The 25760-nt window shown below is 40.9% G+C and overlaps 1 protein-coding gene across 1 annotated transcript; it reads left to right on the top strand.

Moving 5' to 3' along the window:
• The first annotated feature begins 1434 nt into the window (after nucleotides 1-1434).
• On the top strand, nucleotides 1435-18413 carry gabra4 (gamma-aminobutyric acid type A receptor subunit alpha4). The gene is made up of 9 exons (XM_053428918.1): nucleotides 1435-1526; nucleotides 1672-1790; nucleotides 2993-3060; nucleotides 3598-3818; nucleotides 4446-4528; nucleotides 8457-8600; nucleotides 9881-10033; nucleotides 15349-15605; nucleotides 17877-18413. Exons 1-9 carry the CDS (start codon nucleotides 1435-1437, stop codon nucleotides 18411-18413), a joined length of 1674 nt encoding a protein of 557 aa, XP_053284893.1.
• Nucleotides 18414-25760: the final 7347 nt, after the last annotated feature.

The following is a 25760-nucleotide window of genomic DNA, read 5'->3' on the forward strand; positions in this document are numbered from 1 at the left end:
CCCCACAAAGAGCACGCGTATTACTCATCCCCCTCAGAGCCGCCTTGCTCTAGTGTATTGTGGGAGGACTGGGGTGGGCGGCTGTGCAGGGGATTGGGAGCTGCTGCGTTATAAGACTACATGACTTCAGCTCGCATGTAACGTATCTAATGTTTCCTCACCTTTCCTTCACACTAAGTGGCTTCAGTGTGTGTGTGTGTGTGTGCGTGTGCGTGTGTCAGTGTGTGTACTTCAAAACTAATCAGAAAAGCCAGTGTGGTGGAACCCAGACATCTTGTTTATCCTACCCGCACTTCACCTTCAGAGCCACAAACACGCACACGCACATTGACAAAGGCAAGCACACACTGACACGCACACACACACACACACACTCACACAAAGTGAAGGTCTTGCGCTTGTCCCAGGTGCAGAGAAATCTGTGAAGCAGCATGTGGCTTGTCCCAGTTCCTCTACAGTACCTGTGTGTCTTTGTATATGAGTGTGTGTGTGTGTGTGTGTGTGTGTGTGTGTGTGTGTGTGTGTGTGTGTGATTGCGTATTGCGACAAGACTGACCCATTTGAATCTTAATACAGGCGCTCACCAATGTATCCCAGCTGAAACTAGTTCAGCATGTAGGACTATAAGCTGTATAAATTGTCACAAAGTAGAGATGGATTAATTGATAATGGGGTCAAAGGGCACGAACAGGAGGGCCTCTGCATTTCTAGGATGCTTTTTGAGACCTGAAAGAAAACAGAATAGAAAAAGTGCAGACTGATGTAAGGCTTTGAAAGGCAGAGGAGGTCATGCTGTCAGGCGACACCAAGTGATGAGATGAACATATACATTCTGCATCCTCCTCCACCAGTTGGGACAGAGGGTGAAGTCAGAGATGTGAATCTGATGAAGTCATTTTAAAAGCAGCGCACGTCTAATGTGTGTCCTGACCACAGCAGGTGTGTGTGTGTATGTGTGTGTGTGAGAGAGAGAGAGAGAGAGAGAGAGAGAGAGAGAGAGAGAGAGAGAGAGAGAAAGAGAGAGAGAGAGAGAGAGAGAGAGCAGTAGAGGGAGGAAGAGAAAGACACAGAAGCAAGCAGATAGAGTTAGAGTGGAGAGGACGGAGGAAGAAATGTTTCTTTCTCTGGATAACTCCTCCACCACCTCCACCACCTCCACCACCACCAGCCGCATCTCGTATCTGGACGAGAGGTGACCGGGGGCTGGGGGAAGGTGATTGTGTGCACGCGTGCATGAGTGTGTCTGTGTGTTTGTGCGTGCGTCGTGCCTCTGGCGGAGGGACTGCGGGAGCAGGAGCGAGCCTCACAACTTCCCTCCGCTGTGCGCCGCTCTGCCCTCGCTGGTGCTGCCGCCTGACTCCCTCTTCTCCCCGGGACACATGCAGGCAGCTGGCGCGGTGAGATGTGAAGAGGCTTGAAGTATGGCATGCAAACATGGTGTCTGCCAAGAAGAAGGAGATGGTGACAGCAGCGACGCGTCCCGCTTTTATTCGGACCCTCTTCTACTTTTTCTGTTTGGCGACTTGGTGAGTGCCCCCGCGCGCAGTGTCTCTGTCCGTGGTGCTGAAACCTCCTGCTCGGACGGATTCACTTGCTTTTCTCCTTTTCCGTTTGAGCACCTTTTTCTTGTTCTGGTATCCTGAATAGTTGTTCCTTTTTTTTTTAATCTAGTGTAAAGAAAGGCTCTGGTCAGACCAAGAAGGATGAAAGGATCTATCCGGAGAATTTTACGCGCATTTTAGACCGACTTCTGGACGGATACGACAACAGGCTTCGACCTGGGTTTGGAGGTATGAAAAACTAAAAGTATAAGTAAAACACCCAGAACTTAATAATGATCTCGTTTATGCCATTTTATGTTAAAAACGTTACATATAATATGGCAGCCCTAAACAAGAACACAACTTCATTTTCACCTTAGTGCTGTATGAAGTTAAAACGACTTTACTCTCTTTAGACCTCCTGTTGTGATCAAAACAATCTCCCTTTAACTATTGACAGTTATAATAATAATAAAATAGTAAAAAAAAAAAAAAAACTCTCCTCTATGCCCCATTTCCAACCGGTCGATGCACATTGGTTCACTCAGGTTTATTCAAGTTAAATACATTTTTCTTCTCTCCACAGTCGCCCACATGTTTGAGCATTTGGGTTCCTCTATAATAATGTTTCTATGTGAAGCACCTTGAGATAATTTTTTTATTTGGAGCCATATGAATCAAATTGAGTTACAGTAACAGTTTAATAAGATATTCATGGTGTATCTTCACCTCACTGTGTGTGAGTGACTTGCATCATGCACCATGTAACATTTCTCTTTGTGGTCAAGTTAAAGCCGACGTTAAACCATGTTTCAGACTTGATCCTGCAGGCTGTAAGACAGGCAGTTTTTGCCTTCTGGAGAGAGGGGGGCCTCTAAGCTCGCACGTTTTAAATGAATGCAATTATATAACCATGTGTACAGTATATGTTATGTTGCGGGACAAATGCTTAATGCACAGTTCAAGTGCTAAAAGTGCGGATTTGGATTTCTTACATCATGTCTGCAGCCATGACACGTTAAGTAGCAACAGCAGCATTATTCTAACAGCCGCTGCTTTGACTAGGCAAAGCAGCCTGTTAACAGAAATGTGCACATATAACCAGGCTCACTGACTGTAGCCCTGCTTATCCCTGCATGTCTGCCTCGACATTCATTAAATGAGAGGGAGGAAAAAAGAAAATCAAACAGGATTATGTATTTACATCTTTTAAGCATTTATTCTACTTCCATTTTGCAGAGGCACTATATACGTCTGTGGATGAGATAAGCTATTGCATGTCTTTTGGGTTTGACCCTGATGGGTTGTAGGCCTATAAACTGTTTATTCTCAAGTGTGAACAAAGAAATGGTTTATTTCTATGTCTGGACTGTGGCCCGTAAAAGGCTTTAAAACAGGAAACAGCTATTAAATGCGGCACTTGTTGTCATTTTAACTTTTTTATTCACTAGGTCCTGTGACTGAAGTCAAGACAGATATTTATGTGACAAGTTTTGGGCCTGTGTCAGATGTTGAAATGGTAAGTATAATCACACTCTTAATGTTACTAAACATATGTCCATTTATGTGTTGGTATCAGGAGTAAAGACCCCAACTGGGCCCAAGTTGTTGGGACACACATCCAGGTCTGATCAGCCTGGTGCCATAGCAGAGGGTGTCTTGTGATTAAAAAGCTGAACCACAGCTGATGACATGTTTCTATCATCTGCTGGTGATCTCTCATATCTGTTGGTGGCAGGCAACTTATCATCAGACTACCACCTTGTCCTATTTTCATGTTTAAAGTTGTCATTATACTTACCTGCACCTAAATGTGTTTATTGGAGATGATAGAGATCAGCCAAACTTGATGATGGGGACTTTCATGCCATTGCTGGGGAAGTAAACACTTTCCATTGTCTATTTCAGTGGAAAATCATTCATTTTTCTAAGTAGACCTTCTTCAAGATGAATGCCAATTTATAGTCATACTGGTTTACTGATAAACCAGTATCACTACACCAACCTACTTACCTTAAATGCTTTTTTCTTGGTTTGGTCGATCCCCCTTGTTTAGGAGTATACAATGGACGTGTTCTTCCGCCAGACGTGGGTCGACCGGAGGTTGAGGTATGAGGGCCCGATTGAGATTTTAAGGCTCAACAACCTGATGGTGAACAATGTGTGGACACCAGACACGTTCTTCAGGAACGGCAAGAGGTCAGTTGCTCACAACATGACGGCTCCCAACAAGCTCTTCCGCATCATGAAGAATGGCACCATCCTCTACACCATGAGGTACTGAAGAATACCAACTCCACCACCTTACTCACATTACTCGATCCATTGATAGGTGATATTCAAAGCCCAATTCCTAGCCTGACCATGATCACATAATTTGGGCCAGAAGATATGTGTCTATTTTCTTCTTTTTGAACACAATATGCTAATTCCTGATGGAAAAATGGACTCTTAACAAACTTGTGTTCTACATTTAATTGTTTGTGCTCATTAAAAGAATATGAGAGGAGAAATACAAACTGTGTTTAATTTAAAGCAGCCAAGCAGATTTCCTATGAAATCCGAGCCAGGCTGGCTGTGTAAACAGTGTGGAGGCAGTGCAGTGCAGAGGAAGTTAAACTAAACCTTGAATCCAATTAAAGCACTCAATTAACTGTTCCATTGTCTTGTTAGTGAAAATGGTCTGGAAAAAGTAAAAACACTAACCTTTAAAGTATCAATAGTGCATACTAACTGTTTAGTTCTCTATGAAATGTCATCACAAGTTTCATTTTCATCAGAAGTGGTATGAAGTGAAACCCACATGAAACAGTGTTGATTGGACGGTAAATACCTGTCTCACAGAAACCATTGACGAATGTGTGTGTGTGTGTGTTTGTGTGTTTGATGTTGTTTCTTAAACAGGTTGACGATCAATGCCGAGTGTCCCATGAAGCTCGTAGACTTCCCCATGGATGGACACGCATGCCCGCTCAAGTTTGGAAGTTGTAAGTTTGTGTATGTGTGTGTGTTTGTGTGTGTGTGTGTGTGTGATGTCCGGGTATTATTAATTTACACATTATAGGGACTTGGCTTTCTTATGGGGACAGAAAGCAAGTCATCATAGTGTAAATCATAAAAGTGTAAGATGAAGTCAAGTTTTAAGCTTTGGTTACAGTGTGTGTGTGTGTGTGTGTGTGTGTGTGTGTGTGTGTGTGTGTGTGTGTGTGTGCGTGTGTGTGTGTGTGTGTGAGTGTACTTTTCAAATACACTACAGTCAGTGTTTCCAACAAACAAACAGCATCGAGTCTTCCTCACCACTTACGTAATGCAGAACGAGTGCATTATTCGGTTAATCAAGGAAGAACTCATCAGATTACAAAATTCCTACCAGCCAACGAGCAAAGGCCGATACAAAGTGTTGTAGAGGAGAAACCACGGCTTGTTGGAGGAGTTTTCATTTCTCTACTGTTCTCTACGTGTCAGCCAAGTCTCCACTTTGTGTAAGTTCACCAGGATTCGAATGGTTTTGTTTTCAAAAGTTAATTTTAGGCTAAAGCTGTTATCCATTTAGTGACACATTTTGGTGAGTAGGACCAATGATAAAATGGAAATGATCAAATCAATCTCAAACTATATATATAAATTACTTATATAAAATATATCCCAAAACATCTAGAAGCCAATACCATTTGTTCAAGTCTGTTGTAGCTGCAAAGGTTTCTTGATATGCGTTTGAAAAATACAAGTTTTTTATTTATAAATGTCGGAAGGTGAGCAAGTGTCTTATAATCTTTACCCCTCTCTGGTGTTTGTCAGTTGGAGAGGTTGATTTACTGATTTCACATTCAGATATTGTAAAACTCTTTTAAAACCCTGCGCTGACACTTAATATACGCTGCTTGTGCTTCGATTTTCTGCCCTCCAGCTTCAGCTCTTCTCCCCGTGCTCATGCTGCCTCTGTGTGAAAAGTTTGTTCACAGATTTCTTCTCTGCTCTTGAATGTTTGTTTCTGTTAAACAAATCTGTCAAACTTTCCCAACCATTCGAATCCGTGAAATCAACATCCTGCTGTCAAACTGAAAGAACACGCTCTAAAATAGTAAGGAAAAAAGTCTCTCACAAACCAAATATTGGTCATGACATTATAAAAGTAAAAATGTAACTATTAAAGCTCAGCCACATGGCTGTCCTCTGCTTGGAGCTGAACTGGATTCTGTAAAACAGGATCAGCTAAAGAACTGAACACTTCATCAGACACAAATCAACGGAATGCTAATACTAAATAATGAAGTATTTCATTCTTCATTGTGAACAATGAAGCCCTCACTCAGCACCAGTGTTTAGAGAGGGCTTACTGGTCAGCAGAAATGACTTATCTCAAATAAAGGAGTCTCTCACATAATGTAGCTCTGTCTTATCAGAGTCGAGCAGCGATTTAAAGATTACATCTGCAGGGGAGAGGGAGGGAAAAGACAACGACTTCGCCTTCACAGCCGCCCAATCTTCCGTCAGGGACATTGCAGAGGACAAATTCACATCTCTCAGTTATTGTCATCCTTCTCCCCCTCCTCACACTCCTCCTTTCACCATCCTGCTCTGCTGCAGCTTTAGCCTCCAGTCAGGAGGAAGAGAACATGGATCTGATGTGGCCTGAAGCGAGGGAAAGGTCAGAATCCCTTCCTCTGCCTCAGGATAGCACAGACCTATGCAGCTATTTCCCATAGCTGGTGTTTGTGTGTATGTCTGTGTGTGTGCATGCACATGTGTGTGCCTGCTAATTTTCTCTCAGTCTGCCCTGCCTTCAGTTTTCCCAACTCCATCACTCTTCTTTTTCTTCTTCTCTCTCTCTCTCTCTCTCTCTCTGTCTGTCTCTTCGTCTCCTTCTCTGTTTCTCCATCTGGACTCTAGACTGCAAAGGCATTGCTTTCCACTCCATGACACACCACAGTCATTTCATTTTGGCAGAACAGTTGGTATCAAGCCGAAGTGGAGTCCCATAGGGAGTGGTAGGCTGAGACGACTGGCATTTTGTTGTGGGCCCACAGACTGGTCAGGCCAACCAGAACAGCAAAGTACTATAACTCTCTTTTCTGGGTTGGTAGTGTGCATCAATCCTTCTGGGCTGTGAGCTTCAACTTCTCTTTAAAACATAGGGTTTTAATATAATCCTGTCTCCATTTAATGAACACCAACACACCAGCAAAACAGTATATAACTCACACAGGCCTCTCAAGCGTCTCTTGAATGAGGCTACTCCACCATGTAACACCCTGTCCTACATAAAACAATGGCAGGTAGGAATCAATTAATTCCCTGACAAGGGAAATGCAGCAGTAACTTAATGGCTACACATGAAAATATATAAATGAAACACTAATTCATTCTAAATGACAATGACACAATGATGTACTTCAAAGTATACTTAATTTAGCATATGCACAAAAAGGCTGTGCAATTATTCCTTCTGAAATATATAATTAAATCAGAAATAACCCCAAAATATAATGTGTACCATAACTATCCTATCAACATAATGATGAGTTGGAAAATTCCACAATGAACTCTAGCTCCATCATATTGCATCGATTTGGAGCTAAACAAGAATGGGATTAGGAAGAGTGGATTGGAGGTTGTCTTTTTTTAAATCAGCAAATATAAGATATAAAGCCGTCAGTGCCAGGTCAGCGTTATGTGATGAAAAAACCTCCTTGGCAGTCAACTACTGTAGAGTCTGGAGGAACCTGCACTGTAATGTTATTTTCTTTGCAGAATAGTAAATTCATTACTGCAGAGTTTCCCTGTGTTTGAATGGAGGTGATGGGTCAACCTGCCTTAAAGGGGTGATAGCCATAAAAATTACTTAGAGATTTCTATTATCCTGCGATGTTGCGTTCGAAGCTCTTTCAACTGCCAGGAACACAATTCTTTGAGAAACAATGAGCAGGAATAATTTGGATTAATACTCCAACTTAAATATCACAGTCAGCATTTTGGTTCATAACCTTACTTGATCAAAATTAAGCTGCAACAATCTTTGAGCTAAAAGACAATGGAGCGCTCCTTGAAGAGGAGGAGCTGTCGGGTGATAACTTCCCAACAGTTTGTTACACCTGAGTCACACCTTTTAGATACAAATAGTCATGTGACCCAATTTGAATTGTGATTGTGATTGTAGCTGCTTGTTGTATGTCATAAGATAATCCTTGGCTTTATTAGTCCCACAGTGGGTGGGCTTCTTCAAGTTGACTCGTCATGAGTCTTTCTTATAGGATAACAGCATTGTTAGAGTTAGTTAGTGCTTAAATCAAATTTTTTAAGAATATGACTCATATTTTATTTAAATAAAGGGCAGAAAGTTAAATATTTCACGGATACAAGCGTTTAGAATTTCACCCAGTAGAGTTTGTACCGTCAAGGCCCCACAGTCCCTCGATGAAACCAAAGCGAAGTCACCAGAACCAGATTTTTATTTAGATCTTCACCAAACTACACACACTCATAAATATCAATCCTCTAAACATTCCTGATTTTTTCATCAAGATCCATGAATTATTCTGAGATTGGGTGAAAAGTGGAGAACTTACCTGTCTCAAAATCCTGGATTCCCTCCTTGATCTGGATCCAAACCAAAATTGAATGGGTTCTTTTTAAGGTCACATTCCACCTCAATACTAAATAACTGAAGATAGTTACGGACGATACCTCCCTGATGGAGATAACAACATGTGAACTGAAAAACTTGAAAAGGGAAACAGTGGTAAGAGGCACAAGGTGTTTTCCATGAACCCTTATAAAGCGTATATACGTATGTGAATGGACTGACTGACAACACCAGACAGTACATGCATGCACACACTTATGCAACAACATACGCAGGTTCACATTATGACTGTAAATGACTCACACTGGTGTGTCTTTGCTGTCTGCCCACAGATGCCTATCCCAAAACGGAGATGATCTATACTTGGACCAAAGGGCCTCAGCATTCGGTGGAGGTGCCCCCCGAGTCCTCCAGCCTCGTTCAGTATGATCTCATCGGACAGACGGTCTCCAGTGAAACCATCAAATCCATCACCGGTGAGACTTGCTCGTCCTGTCACCATTTTGAGATATAAGCTGAGAAATGCTTCAAAGTGAAATGGCTGCAAAAATGATATGATGAGATTAGTTGTTTAAAGATAAGATAAAGATAAAGTAGCTTTATTGTCAATTTCTTAAAATGTTCAAGGGATCGATGCGACGTTTCCAACTCTCCCACAGTGAAACATATAAAGTGCACAGGCACAACAGATAACACAAGACATTTCCTAATACTAAGAAAAAATACAGATTTTTTAGTACAGCAGCATGAGGTTCTCTAAAGTGTAAACGTAGTGATTAAAGTGATAAAAGTGCAAAAAGTACAAAAAGTACAAAAAGTACAAGAGACAGTTTGTTGCAGAGTCCTGAGTGGGGTTTTTTTGGGTGTGGGGGGGGGGGGGGGGGGGTTCAGCTTCCTGTCAGACTGGAGGATATGGCTGGGGGAAGTGAGGGGAGAGAATTTATCTTCCTGACAGCTTGGTGTATGAAACATTACGCCACACAAACATACAATATGAAATCCTTTCAAACCTGGTATTTGCCTCCTCTACATCGTGATATCTGACTGGACGACGGGAAAAGTATCAATCTGCTAATTCTGGAAATCTTTGTCTGTCTGTTGTATGTGGTTGTTGGCTTCACAAGTGTCACATGTATTGTTAAGGTGCCCAAGGAAGAGCAGTTTTAAATTTGGTGAGCTTTGACATGGGATAAGCTTCACCAGACTCTGAATGAACAGGTGAACATCTCTTTGTGCAGCAGCGGTGCAGCAGAGCAGAGGTCTTTACTTGATGTGGCTCAATTACTGCAGGTCACTTTGACAGTTTCAGAGAGAAAGCTGCAACCAGCATAGCCACAGGTCAAGCAAACAGGACAAACAGGCAGGTTTGGAACAAGTCCTGCAGGAGTTGTACAAATGCAGCTCAGGAGGTAGAGGAGTTACTGGAGGGGTTCGGAGCAGACCGCCTCGTGACATCTAACGCTGTTAACATCACATGTGGACGTATTCCAGACGGCCTTCTAGTTCACATAAATACTGGAGGATACGAAAAAAGGTTTTGGCAGAAGAGAGTGGGAACAGGTGGCATCTGTCCATTTTGGGTGAAAATGGATGGGGGGGTGGGGGGAGTTCTAAAATGTAGACGAGTATGAAAAAAATGAAGAAATAAATTGAGAAGTGACGTCTGTCTGAAGATGTGTTTCACTGAAATCTGTCAGACTGAAACTTTCAACTCTTTGTTACTAATCCAACTAATTCATTTCTCCTCATCCTCCAGGTGAATACGTGGTGATGACGGTGTACTTCCACTTGAAACGTAAAATGGGCTACTTCATGATTCAGACGTATATCCCCTGCATCATGACAGTAATCCTCTCCCAAGTGTCCTTCTGGATAAATAAAGAATCAGTCCCGGCACGCACAGTCTTCGGTACGTATCGTGATCCTGCACAGCCCCGCTCCTCCTCCTCCTCCTCTGTTTACTTACATGATGCCTCCATGCAAACAGAACAGAGCGCTGTGTCCACGCTGCACAACAAAGCAATGCTACAGTGTGCGCTGATTACGTTCAATAGAATAGCTGTTTTTTATTTCAAAAATCATGGAATGCAAATTTTATTAGATTAAGAACTGGTGTGAACTGTGGAAAAAAATCATTTTGAGCTTCTCCCAAACAAAAGAGGCCCAAAGCAAGAAATGTGGGTCTACAAAAATAGTTTTATATGGCGGATTATATAAAATATTCTCCAGATTTTATAAGTATACCTCTGAAATTGGTTTAAATCTAATGAAAGCTTTTAGATATAAATGCAGGTAAGATGGGGAAAGATGTCCCGACCATGAATAATGAGGTTGTTATGAACAAGAAACCTGGAGAATCATGTTAGGTATTTACAGATCGTTAATTTTACATGGAAAGAATAATAAATAAATGTTAAGGGGCTGTATGCACAATTGACTTGATATGATGTATAAATACTAAGCAGATTAAAAGCCGAACATTGGGTAAGTGAATAATAATAAATAGTAGTAATTATAAAGAGGCGCAGCGGTGAGGTTGCTCTGGTATAAAGTGAAACAGAAAGATTGTCCTTTGAAATGTCTGTTATCGTTATTCCTTTTAAACAGAGGCCTTGGACAAAAGTATTGTTTCTTCCTCATTATTACATTACATGTCATTTAGCTGACGCTTTTATCCAAAGCGACTTACATTTTTAGAAAACTCAGCATTTATGAGGTGCCATTTAGGGGTTCAGTGTCTTGCCAAGGACACTTAGGCATGCAGATGGGATAGAGTGGGATTCGAACCGGCAACCTTCTTGTTGCAGAGCACCCGCTCTATCCCCTAGGCCACGCTCTCTTTATCATTATCATCAGTTTTTTTATTAAAATACCAAATCTAGTTAGCAGCATTGTTGGGCAGTAAATAATACCCATTACTGTAATGCCACACTGATTTTTCCATTATGAGTAGTGTAGGGGATAGTTACTAATTACAGCAACGCTCCATTACTTTGACACATGGCTCGGCCTGTTAGCTGTTCACAGGAGTTTGATGATTGGTTAATAGCACTTTGGTGTCTGTGAGCTCAGTTGATAGACCGGCCTGGGTCATTACAATATTCAGCTGCATAATTAGCGATGCAATCTAATAAGACAAGATAATAAAGGCGTTTTTAATCCTGCAAAAAAAAATATTGTGCCAGCTTACTCCAAGATTACAGAAACATAATTTACAATAGAGTAGAGTATAATAAAACAATAGAGTAATAATTCAAGAAACTTTAAATGAAAATGATTAGAAATATAAAGTGTAGGATATTTAAAAAAGCTTAAGCTAAAATATAAAACTTAAATAAAAGAAGTTACATCTGACAGTAAACAAACACTAAACTACAGTGGCAGTAAGTGGTAATGATCATAAGAGTAATACTGCACATAATGATGGTATTCATTTTTCTCAGTTACTGAATTCTATTAGAATGCTATCCGTATAATATATTACCATTAAAGGGAGTTACAGCTGTAACTTTTCTTTTGAACATCATTACATTCACTCACATTTAAAATCAACAAACACCTTTTTTATTTTAACATCACGTTTCGACAGATGCTCTATTATACATATTTTTTACAGATGCACATACGCCTGTGACCTGCTTTATCTCTCCTCTGGTTCTGCCGGCTCTCTGTCCTAAAATTGATTTGTGTCTTTATATGAAGAAAATAAGAAAAAAAAACTTTACCCAGTGTTGCTCTGCTTTGTTGTTTGATTATTTAGGGACGTCTCCTTTTAGCATTTTGTTGACCACGTTCTTCCACTTTTGTTGATGGAGAGTCATTCACAGATAATGATGCTGATACCTGATCTTGGGAGCGGTTCTAATAAATGGTTTTGTGGAGCCTGGTTTTTCGGGAGGCAAATTAACGTCATCAAGAGCAATGAGACAGAAAGAAAAACAAAACAGTGTTAGAGGTGAACAATGAGTCCCAGAACAGACATGTCGACTGTATGTGATGCCACGGACACCTTTGTTGTTATAAGCATCATTTCTTTATTTAATGGTGTTGGGGGGTTTTATGTATTTTATCTCTTTGTGAGAAGACACTAAAGCTTCATAGATCAATTATAAGCTGGTATTAGGGTTTTGGGTTCGTCTATGTTGTGAACAATCTAATTTAATGTGATTGGCATGTTGTTGGCATTTATTCAAACTCCGGCAACGTACTGAATCACTAATCGTGAGGAAACAACCAATCGCTCTAATGGTTTTCCTTCCGCAATGTCACCTGTTTCCTTTCAGCGTGCGTTAGACACGGTGTGTATCTTTTCTGTTGACTGCACAGTTTGTGTATAGAGTGGGTGCAGAAAAACCCCTGTGTGACCAGGTGTGTGGGTTCAAAAAGTGTGAGCCCGTGCGGTGCAGTGTAATGAAGCAGTAGAGGATGAACGCTGCTCTCCTGCAGTGTCCAGTGTGTCCGACAGTCCAGCTGCCCTGCCCCCGCCATGGTTATCTCAGTGGAGCCTGTGAGGCGACATAATTTCTGCTCTTATCTGCTGCATTTGGAAGTGTGTGTGTGTGTGTGTGTGCGGCTGTGCTGGGTGACGTTGGGGGTGGGAGGAGGGAGAGGAGGGCGAGCCATGTTTGGATTTCTTTTCTGCACTTAGTGTTTTGACTTCTCGTCTCAGAGATTCCACCACAGTGTCATGTTTAAAGTTTATCAGGACGACAAACAGGAGGCAGGATTACAGGTGGAACCTCTTGGCTTCAGGTGGAGGGGCGTTTTTAGGAGGAATTCAAATCATCAAGTCATTGGTTTAAATAAGTCCGACTTGTGTTGCGATTGTGGTTCACTGCAAGAGTTTGCATAGAATGAGTGTGCAGATGTACAGCAAAGTGAAATGTCTTCTTTAGTCACCCAAGATGGAGATTGCATGAGCTTATGGAATAGTTTATAGTTGTGAAATTCACACACACATACACACAAACACACACATATATAGTGTATGTATAACTGACAGTTCCTGCTTCAGGGTATAGTTAGGATAGGCTTCCTAATTTAGCAAAAATGAACTGAGCACATTGATGTCAAACCGTGTCATGTTGTCGAAGGGACTTTTCCGAGAAAATAGCATCAACAAGAGCTGAAGTCATGACGTTACGTCTGGACTTGCCTTTGCTCAGCTTATGTAATATCTTATTCAGGATTTCTATTACATAAAAAAAAAAAAAAAGGATGAAGCGATTTACTGCTGTTTCATTTCCATATTCCACAAATCCGAGATTTAAAAAAAAAATACACAACTTTTACTTTGGTTGCACTGAATCAACTAGAGATCCCACTTGATTTCTTATATCCATAAAAGTGTCAATTGTCAATTCTAGTTTATTTTATTTTATCTAAATAAATAAAAAATCTGTGCTTAACATATTCATTATTTGTTTAGCTAATCGCAGCTAAGCATTTGTACTTTATGTAGAGAAACGATTTGTATACATCTTCTTGTCTAAAACTTGAAAAGACTGAATATTTGTATTTTCTCAAATATTAAACTATGCAAAAAAAAAAATTATTGATGAATTTCTAAATCTAAAAAAAACTGCTGTGAATGTGAACACACATTTAGCTTATAAGCTAAGCTGAAACTCCAGCCTCCTGGATGCAGCTCAGTACTCAACCGACAGACGTCAAATCTAAATCCAGTTCTTGTCTGATAATAGAAGAGAAGAGGAAAAGACATGAAAAAAAAGCATTGGAATATGTAGAGTTCCATTACACTTATCCACCATGAGAGTTTCTGCTTATGTTGAGAACAGCTTTGTATAAGAGGTTGATATCCTCAGTCTGTGGCCTCCAGCCACAGTTCACCTATCAATGTCATCCAACTGGTTGTGATTGACAGGTAATTATATGGCGGTCACGTCCGGGCACAGGGGATGAATTTATGTTGGGCAAGGACTCTGCAGCACAGATTGTTCCAGATCTCCAACGGAAAGGGGATTTTCTCCAAATTACATAATTACTATTGGTTGAAAACAGCAAGGACGAAGGATGAGATACTGGCTTATACTTAACCTTTTGTTATTGGTCACAATATGACCTTGTGTGCTGGTCACATCTTTGTCTTGTTTTATTTTTGTGGTTCTAGTCGTGGTAGTCCTCGTACAAGTGAATGGGGAACATTACATTCAGTCCAAAGATGGACCATCTACTAATTTCACTACATTCTTTAGATCTATGTTGAATAGACTCTTTTCTTTGCACCAAAATAATCCTATTGAGTAAATTGGCCTGAATCCCAGTGAAAGAGGCAGGAAAAAGCAGAGGAGGAGCAGTGCTATCATGAAACCTAGCGCTCTTTACACTTGTTAGCCTGGTTAGCCTTAGCTTTATCCTCCAGATGCCCCTTTTCAGTCAGTTGATGCACCTTTGGGCTTATTTAAAACTACACTCACCATTAACCATGGATGAATAAGAAGATGCTGCTACTAGTGAAGAATTCCCTGAGTTTTTTTTTTTCATCTCAATGTAATTGGTTTTAAATATTGTAAGTTATTAGTGTTTATGATTCACTCTAGTTGCTGTTATCAACCTTGCCTCTAACAATGAGTGGGAGGAGACCAAAACAAAGCACAAAAGACAAATAAGTATTGGACTTAGGCTTCTTCCATACAACTACATTTTCATTTGATAACACATCAACTGTGCTTTGCTCTGTCGTGTGGACAGAGATTGATATAGTTTGAAAGCTAAAACTTAAGTTTCAAATGACAATGTAGTATTATGGATGATACAGTCCCTAGGTAGCCAGGAACACAACTCAAAAGGAATACTAATGTTGCTCTATGTCAGCGTTTGTGTAAATAAGGTACAAAACACAGAAAAAATAGGCGGAAATACAATGAGTTCTTCATCTGCCATTTCAGAGGGCCAAATACATTTGGCTCATCATTATCCCTCTGCATTCAGTTAATGAAATATGCTGATGAGAACCGAGTTATGTCCACGGGTTATTAAACAATGTGCAAATGATCAGCAACACCATTCTTTTAGCAATGACATGAAAAAAATGTGATTCAGATTTTATTTTTAGCTGCCTCTTTTTAAAAAATGACTTATTTTTAAATAACTTTATGAGAAATATTACAATTTGAGATAATGAAACTAGAATTTCTGAACTTCCAGCTTTGTAGGAACAGGTTGATATGGCTGACGTTGCTCTTTTTGTCTTTGTAATTAAAGGCATCACCACTGTCCTGACCATGACGACCCTCAGCATCAGCGCTCGCCACTCCCTTCCCAAGGTCTCCTACGCCACCGCCATGGACTGGTTCATCGCTGTCTGCTTTGCCTTCGTCTTCTCTGCCCTAATTGAGTTTGCTGCTGTAAACTACTTCACCCAAACGCAGATTGAGCGGGCCAAAAAGAAGCCGGCCAAATGTCCCCCGGTTCCGCAAACCACGCCTGTCAAGGTCAAGGACACCGAGGAAGTGCTGCAGGTGATTTTTGTTTCCCTCAAAGTGGCTGTGGCAAATAACCTGATAGCACTTTACTTCAAGGAGCACTTACACAGCATGTCCCTTATTATGTGCTTACTGTATCTGGCCTTCAGCCTACACCTCTAAAGCCGGGAGTGGGGCTGCCTGAGGATAGTCAGCTGTGCTACTGCTTATAAAAGCTGAGATGATAAAGTTTAGACGTGCAAATACCAATAGAACTCAATTGTGTCGGTTCTTTCTTCAAACCTTATCTGATATATCCTCAATATACTGTTTGTAATTTGACTGACAAACTGGCTCATCTGACTCCGCACAGTAAAGTGGTCGGATCTGATAAACCAGTGGTGACTCTATAATATGATCATTGGGGGTTTTCTCAGCTTTTCCACTAATTTATTTATTGTGTTGCAACTGAGATTGTCACCGTCACCTCAAAAGTTCAAAACAAGGGATGCAGCCATTTATTTGATTTGATTACGTCAAAATTTGCCCCTTGATTCAATATTACCTACTGGTTATCCCAAACCAGCCTGGACAAAGTTAGCTTTTGTAAATGTAATTTATTTAATGGGGTGTAGAGACACCAGAAATAATGTGAACCCAAACAGGATCTCAAAAAAGCTTCACAGAGGTTCGAGGCCAACCACAAGGTGTGTTTCTCAGCGATGGTGTCTGAAATTCTACTTGAATAAATAGAAATAATCTTCTATCTCTGTATCCCCAGTTGACAAAAATGACCATGGTAACCATGGAAGCTGTCTCACAGAGTCAATCGGAGTTTATGACTATGCCATGAAGATATTTTAGAGCTGTTTCGAGAAATGATGTTGCAAATCACAGTTGGTGTCACTGCTGGACTGTTTATATGGTGGCGTACAAACACTGTAATATACAGACAGGACTGATGTTGAGAGACAAATGTATGTTTCTTCTATGTTCAGTTCTTCTTAAAGGATAAACTCATACACTAGGTTTATACTGTTAACTGATTATTGAAGCTGACACAGCCCAGCAATGCATATGTCAGTTTAACAACTTTAAGTTGCTCCCTCCAGTCCAAATCCCAGTGTGGCGTAATCATGCCTGAACGCAGGATAGTGACAACAGCACTTCAGTGGATTAGTAGGTTGCCACGGCAACACAGCTCGGGTACATCTGTATAGGTTTCTGAACGACTCTGACGCTGGGGGGAAATGAATCTACACTTTTCCTCGAGAGCAAGTCCTGTTGGCTACGAGGGCCACGGTGCCCTGAGGGTTCCTGCTCCTCAGCCTGTAAATACCTCCATGATGCGAAGGAAACCACGCAATCCTCACGCACACACACACGCACACACACACACACACACACACACAGACACTCACACACAGACACACACACACACGCACACACACACACACACACAGACAGACACTCACACACACACGCATACACACACCCGCACACACGCACGCACGCGCATACCCACAAACACACACATGCATACACACACAGACACTTTGCCTGAGTGCGCCTCCTGTGTGCTTCCAGCAGGAATGTGAACATCTCTTGAATGAAAAATTCAACAGAAGGTTTTTTTATGACTTCAGCATTTAAACATGACGTGCTTAAAAATACAATCAAAAACGTATCAGGGTTTAATTGATTTGTTTTACACACACAGCCTTGATTTTCTTTTCCTTTAAAATGATAGAAAAGTCTCTTACACTTCATTATGAATTTCCAACTGAAGCAATGTTAAGCAATGTTAATTCCACCACCATAAAATACAAATTGAACTTAATCTTAAACTGGAAACTGGATGCTGATATGGGGCGATATTTATTTTTCAAAGCATAAAATGTATGTAAGCGCCCAACACCACTTTTTAACAACATGCTTATGTTAGCAATAGTTTTCACGTCTGTTTAAGGACTCTACACACATTTACAGCCGTCATGTTTTTTTCCACCTTCCGATCCCAAAGCACACGAAGCCACCAAAAATGACTTCACAACTCAGGAAATTTTACATTCCAAGGAAGTGAATTATAAAGTATTAATGGAATTTACTGAAGAGCTACTATTATCTAGAACTTTTTTCAACCACCAAATGTTATTAGTTAATCATATGCTATCCCTTAGTTTAGGAAATGAAGCAGTGTTAGCTTTCTGCTGTAGGTTGTATGACAGTTAGCTGGACTTGTGATCACAGTTTTCTGATTGATATCAAAATTTGTGTTTTAGGTTTGTTTCTCCTAATGTATATTATTTGTTGCTTTCTTTGTCGCAGCTAAACCCTGACACCAACGGTAACCTGAGAAAAAGGATGCATTACATTGCCCACCTAGAGGCGTGCAGTCACCAGAGAGCCCAGTCCACCACCAGCATTTCGGGAGTGGGAAGAGCCAGACCTCAGCGACCTTTAGCCAGTGGCGCCAACGGCAGCTCCTCCACCCTCTCCCGCTCCAGCCCCAAGTCTGAGAGCCTGCTCAGCGTGGCGTCCTCCTCGGCCCAGCTGGTGAAGAGTACGCCCCAGGCTGCTGCTTCCACGCCAGACGTGATGGCGGGGACCCCGTGCAAACAGAACACCAGCTCCACGTCACTGCAGCATCTGCTGGTCCCCAAGCTGGAGCGCATCCAGATGATGGGGAACAAGCTGGAGCCGAAGCAGACACCGTGCTCCCAGCCCACCACCGCTGGTATGGGTGGAACCAGCAAAATTGACAAGTACGCACGGATCCTGTTCCCGGTGTCATTTGGGGCGTTTAACATGGTCTACTGGGTGGTTTACTTATCAAAGGACACAGTGGTGCATAAAGGTGGTTAAACTTTGCTCTGGAAACAGGAGTGAAGGTTGTTTCTGTTACCAAATGGAAAGCGTATAAGGATTACACTAGAGGAAACTGTTGTTCTCGCCCAACAGATAAAGAAAATGTGCTCGCCAGGCTCTTCCATATCCTAGAGAACGAACTCTGAATACATTTATATTTTTCTTCTGAAGGTCCTCGAGCATGGGAGCAAGCAAACCAAATTAGAAATATCTGACTCCACACAATTGAGAGCACCTGCACACCGGAATATGCTACTGTCCTCTTTATATTACACCATGCCACGTGTGACTGCAAAGGTTTTCATTGGACTCAACTGCCTCATGATCCCTTTTGGCCTGCAGTCAAGATAAAGCAACGGATGGATTTTTTTCATTTTCCTATTTTTGTACCCTGCACCTGGCAAGATGTGTGTGTGTGCCACTATCCTGAAGTGAACTGCAACAGCGCTGTGTAAATATACACATTTATTAGTATAAATGGATTTATATTTAATGATTGCTGTGTGCCACAGTGTCACTATTTTAACTTGTTGCTTTTTGCCAGCAGGCTAGACGATGCTACATTTTCTTTTTAGACATAAAGAGTACACAGGGACTCAAGGTTTCCAGGGACTCTCTGTTTAGACTAGAAGTCTCTTAATTCCTGAATCGTGGCCAGATGACGGTCAAAGTCAAATGAAACAGACGAGTGTCTGTCAGAATTAAAGTCGTCTAGGCTGAGTGGAGCTTTGGACCCGATCAGCCATGAAAAGCCTCTCTTGTACAGTACCGACTTGCAAAGCATCTTTTTTATATAAAATGGATTACCTAATCTGGAAATACTGAAGATGAGTTGTTTAGGATTGGTCTGGCAGAAAGTAGTAAAGACAAGTTATTAATTCATGTAACAGTAGGATTTAAGCTTCTTTCCTGCCATAATGGAAAAGCCAAATAGTAGACAGAGATTGTGTGAGTGGTTAAATACAGCCATCGGCTGAACAAACAGAGGGAACGGAGAGTAAAACCATCAGTCAGTAGATAAACTGTGAGCTGAATGTGTGTTTAGGGACATTCTGGTTTGTAAAATAAAAGACTGGGGCTCAACTGTTCTACGGAAGCTCTGCAGGAGACATCTGCTGTGATCAACCTTCTTAAAATGAGTCCATCAGATTTGAGAAAGAATCTGCTTTAGTTGTTTCTATATTCATTCAGTTTAAACAAATCTTACATTATTTCCCAGCATTTCCTTTCATGTTCTGGAAAAGTCTCATCTAGTCCTCCATAAGGTCTATGATGCAGAGTCATCATGAAAGCTGCACTGCGGCTTGATCACACCAGACACATTTTCAAGGTTGAGCATATGAAAGAGCATCATCATGTTAGGAGTCTTAAGCAGAGGAGCCTGCTGATTTCATTCATTAAGCTGCTGTTATTCAGCTCGAGTTAAAATAATGGAATAGATTAACTGGTTAGTTCTCCCAAAAATTAAGATTCACTATTTATCTACTCACCACTATGCTGAGGGAGGGGTGGGTGAAGTGTTTGAGTCCACTTAACACTTTACTAGTGTCAGGGGTAAACAGCGTTGCAGCCAAATCCAATACAATTGCAGTAACTGGTGACCGATTCTTCAAAACGTAAAAAAGTCAAGTGTCCGTAAGCACTGACAATCAAATTCGCCTAAAAACAGCGTCATGTAGACCATGTTTTTAGTCTAAATGTCCTCCGTTATCATCCTCCTACTTACTGCTTCAGTAACTGCAGCGGTAAGCTCTCACTGATCTCATGTCCTAATAAATGTCTGAGAGCAGCCGCCCTGTTCTTTCTGTAGAGATCACGTTTTGGACACACTTCAACATCAGGATTTCCTTTCCTGCTGAGACTTAGATGAGAAAAGCCACTATCTTGTCTGCAGTCAGCTGTCTGTTAGCTTAGCTTAGCATTATGACCAGAACAGGTGGAAACAGCTAGCCTGGCTCTTTCCAAAGTTAACAACATTCACCTAACCAGCCCGTCTAGTCTAATATCTACAGCCTGCTGAGTGAAAGCAGCATGTTAGCAGAGCAGAAGCTGAAGTTACTTTGTTTGTTTTATCCATATAGAAACATTGAAAAACTTGGATAAATGGATAAATAGTGGTTTCACACAGGGGTAGCTCTGTCCCGATTTGGAACGTGAAGAAAATGTGGCCGACGAAGGCCTGCCAGAAAGAAATGAAACAGTTGTGTTTTAGGAGGGGTTGAAGCCAAAAACCACATTTAAAAGTGTACTCTTCAAAAAAGTTAGTCTCATCATCTTCTATTACTATCAATTTTCAAAAACCAGTTCATCACGAGCAGGATGAGTTGGTCTGAGAAGGATCCAACCGTTAGGATTTTTGTTGCTCGGGGTTGGAAGGACGCTTGCGAAATGAGAGAGCCTGGTCTCACCAAAATGATGCATTCATTCTCTAAAAGATGCGGACTAGAAATTGGGACACAACTAATGCACCTTTTGTTCCGTTTCCATTGTGTATGCTAAGCTAAGCTAATCTAATAAGGTTTCTACTTTCTAAAGAAATTAAATCGTCTCATCCAATTCTCGACTTGAAAGGATCACTATATACCTTGCTATAAAATCCGATAAAATCCTCTTCATCTGGCTTAATCTCCGTATCAACAAAACATGTGGCATCACATACATCCGTCACATTTCAGTTTTTTTCCACTAGGTTAATTCAATGCAGTTTTAATACTCATACAAAACTAGTTCAGAAAACCTGACCATATTGGAGATAAGTTTCCCCCCTACTGATAATCCAATCTCTGAATATATGAAGGTTGTCATTACCCAGATAGGACACAACATGTCGTCTCTAAATTGTCCTCTCTGCTGGCTCCTCTTACTGCTCTGTTCGGTAACTGATAGAGGTGATATCATCCAAGTGTCCGCAAGCCCTGACATTCATATTCAACTAGAAAGAAGGTCATTTACACCAAGTTTTAGGCCTAAAAGTCCACGACCGGAAGTAGCTGAACTAGCGAATGAAGGCATACGAATGCGTGTGCTCTCTGGGGCCAGAGTGTGTGCGGTGTTCAAGTTAGCCTGTGCATAGGTGAACGTTATCAGAAGACATCTAGGCCAAAAACACAGTGTAAATGATAATTTTTCGAGTCGAATACAAATGTCGGGGCTTGTGGACACCACATGAGTAGTATGGAAGCAATTATGTCTGAGGAAAAGGTCACGGTTGACTTGAATTGTATTGGATTCTACTGTAACAAACTTCACCCCTGAGTAGATAATGAGGGAATTTTCATTTTTCAGTGAACTATCCCTTTAAGGCTCATTTATGCTGCCTTTACATATGAAAAGAGATATGTCTGTTTCAAACAATGTAATCATCCCTGAACACATAATTCCATACGTCCTTTACGTTGGCAAACAATGGAGCCACAAGAGGGCAGCACAGAGTTGAGAGTTTCTGAAAACAACAAACTCTTCAGTTGTGTTTCAATCCAGGAGCTGCATCCTTCGGAGGACGCAGCCCACATGGGCCAGGTAGACTGTGACGGATTAATGAGATGGTCTAGTCTACAGAGACCAGCTAGTTTTAAAGTCCCTTTGTTTTTTTAACATTTGTATTGTTCGATTAAGTTGAAACATGATACTACAGCATGTGTCTAGTTGCTTGTCGGAGCCATAACCTCTTTCAGTCTCATCTCCTTGTTGAAATTTCTTCCTCTTGTCTCATGTTTGACTCTGGCTCCAAGTGTTCAAGATGGAGGCTTTCATATCCAATATATTTTAGCCTAAATTGCGGATCCGTTTTACCGTCTATAGTATTTCCTCATTAATCAGGATCTTAAAGCATCTGTGATTACAATGTTGACACCGGAATCACAAAAATAATGCTCAACGAATAGCATGCATTTCCTGTTGGCCTCGTTTTGTTCTCCATTATTCACTGGAGAGCGTTTGTAGGAGTTACAGGTTAAGGTTGGTGGATGAGCTCAGCTCCACTGTACACCTGACTAAGATGTCATATGACTAAGGTGGGTGTGGGGCCTCGTGATGTAGTAGGCGCCCAGTTTCCCGCTCTAATAGCCGTATCATCCATGGAGACATGGTTGTTGGCCACTGTCGTTCGTCTGGTCTAACAGGAGTTATGATGCTGCCACTGTGTTGAGAAACACCCGAGCTGATGGACAGATCAAGATGCCTGCCGCCGCTCCCCTCTCCTGAACGCAGGCATGTGTGAAATTGATTTAGCAGTTAGCTCCCTGTTGGTCCCTCACTCTACCCCCTTGTCCCCGGCTCTCACAACAGTGTACAAAAGACATCTCATCAGAGAAACACAGAACATCCATGTACTAATGAGGACTCTGTCAACAACAGATTGATGTTCAGTGTTTATGCTGCTCTAAATGTGTGCATGATTGATGGAGCTGCCAACAGCAGGTTGTGGGCTTTTCTGTTTCTTACTTTTTCTTTTTTTTCTCTCACCAACATGCTGTTCTGGATGACAGGCGCACAGATAGTTAAAGAGCCTGCGAACGCCCGCTGCAGCTCTGACAGCTGACACAGGGCAGGTTTGTGGAAAGTTCAACAGATTCCTGAGATCAAGCTCTCAATTAATCATCATCATCATCATCTCAGCTGTCAAACCGGTTCAGAAGCTCTTTCACCAACTAGACGGTGCAGATTGTGTAAAATGGGACATTCAGTGTATTGGAGCAGTGGTGAAGGAAACCACAGCGCAACACTCCCTCTAGTGGCTCAACTCCCCCCATTTATTCCGAGCACAATGCTTTGAGAGGATGTGCTTATCACTTTAACACCAATCAAAGAGTACAAGTGCTACTTGTATAATAATCCTGCTTGTGACTAGCAGAACTGTTGGAGTCATAGTGGGCAGGATACAGATACTTAAATGTAGATCACTGACACAGGACACTTTTGCATATTGTTATGCCAAATTATACCAGTGAAATGAAAATCAAGCAATTTTTTTAAAATAAATGTATAGATTGACCAAATGTGGTTGAAAATTTCCATTCAGTCCTTTGAAAGAGCATTTCAGGTTTTTTTCATTAGTTGTTCAAAAGCTTGTTTTGCTTTAAATAATTCTCACTTAATGACTTTATTATATGAATATTATTTTAGTTTTTTAATCTGACTCTCCTTATTTTTGAGAAAATAAACATAAATTCCTCACACTCATAACTCAGTGAATTAAAAATTTTAATTTTATGTTCCATGGCCAAAGAGCATTTTAAATATCTTGGAATCCATTTCTCTGTTAATGCTTTAAACGATACCCTTTGCTTTCTGTTAATACAGTAGTTATCTAAAAACACGTGGAAATGTGAATTTGATTCTCTACAAACAATATAAATCAAACTCTACCAGTTTTACAGTTTTTCATTTTGAATCGTATTTCTTTCAGACCTTTTTGAACAACTTTTATGATGACAGTCTATTTACAGACACATCCCAGAGAGTAGGATATGTGTCAACAATCTGATCTAATCCCTGACTTGTTTCTAAACAATTATTTAAAATAACATTAACTTTCCTCTTACTAAGTAGGCACTTGTTTACTCTTAAACATGGATGATACACTATGGTGATGATGAATCATTTCAAAACTGAATTATTTGCATGTTGATTGTTTTATCCCGCACACACTGTACAGAAAGCAAGGACATCTTGATGATAGACCACTAGAGGGAGCTACATGCCATCACATGGTTCACTTCATCATCAACAAACTGGCTGGTTCAGATTTGATTTAATGTCTGAATTGAAAGACCGATGAGATTGTCTGTGTTAAACAGGAATCATAAAATGAATGGATGGGCGAGGGTTAAATAATCCTAATCATCCTTTTAATTTCTGAACTGTGCAAGGACAGATTACTTCCACTCTTTGCTCACTTTTTGTCTGATGCTGTATTTGTCCCATGTGACACCATTATCTCTTCCAACAGTCCTCTGGGCTCCCTCCTCGTGCAGCCCGTGCATCTTAGTGGTTGAATGTGTAACACGACCTCACATAACCCAGTTTTTGGAACGCTACAGGGCAAAAAACCATCTAGAGCAAGTGCACGCTCATGGTGGCTGATAGGATAATGCAGTTTGCAATATAGCCTACCTTCAATATATACCAAGTTAGATGACGGTCATTATGAAGAATTGAAGAAGGAAAGCATGTCATTGAATTTCTTTTTTGTGTGTGTGTGTGTGTGTCACATCATTTACGCACAGAATGTGAAGAGCCATAAAACCCTAGTCTTATCTGCTGGTGCCTATTTGCACTGGTGGGTTTCAGTGATGTGGAACAATGATCTGTGGAGTCGTGATCCTGATTATACTCTTGATGATAATACTCAGTAGGCTCACCACTTAAAGCAATATTTAGACAATTACATAAGCCACACACAGACAGCAATAACTGTAAACAACCGCATAGAACATATGTACACAACCTTCAATGGCTTCCTTACATAAACTAATGCTGCCTCGAAGACTCAGTCAAATGCTTCTCCACTAAGATTTAAGAGACAATTAATTAATTAATTCAACACATAGTCAAACTCTAACAGACCCTGGAGTTGTACTCATATTTTGATAAAGGTGCAGATTTTTGAATGCTCTGGTTTGCAGATGATTTTCTGCCACATTGGCCGATGGAAACTGACTGAAAAATTGTGTACTAAGAAGTTGATGCCAGGTTGTATTTGTTTCAAAGCTGACAACAAACCATGGTTGTTACTGTAGATTATTCCAATTTGAACTCTCTGTCATCCGCTCAAGTTGTTACAGTCAATATGCTGATAAAGATATTTTTTTGAACCGATGTTTAATTTATTAGTCCTTATCTATTGCAATGTTTTGAAGAAACACAATTAAACCTGTTAAACAAAAGCCTGTTCGTTGTTGTATCTTATGAAACTTGCGTAAACTGGCAACAAGGAGACTGTATTAAAGATGGAGTAGGGGATATTAATTCATTACACTTTTTGTCAAACTCTGCTAATATCTCCTCACTAGCTGTATGCTCTATGTGTGTGCTGAGGAGAAATCTGGTTTAAGTACACAGTCCTGGCCAATCAGCAAGAAGGGTATTGACGCTCGTGCACAGGATGAAGATCTCTGAACGCTCATAAACAGTATGTGCTAACATTACGCTAATCCTCTTTCTCGGAGGGATTTTGAGTAAAACATCACATCTCAAACAAGATAATGTGTTCATTCCTCGGGCCTTCTACTATCAACGATACACCACTGTCTCAGAACAACTACTGTCCGCCACTGGAAATGCTAACAACACAATTTCACAGGATGTTAAACCCCCAATCACGGAAGCGCTCAACGTGCTCAG

The sequence above is a fragment of the Pleuronectes platessa genome, chromosome 8, assembly GCF_947347685.1.
Source record: "Pleuronectes platessa chromosome 8, fPlePla1.1, whole genome shotgun sequence".
NCBI lineage: Eukaryota > Metazoa > Chordata > Actinopteri > Pleuronectiformes > Pleuronectidae > Pleuronectes > Pleuronectes platessa.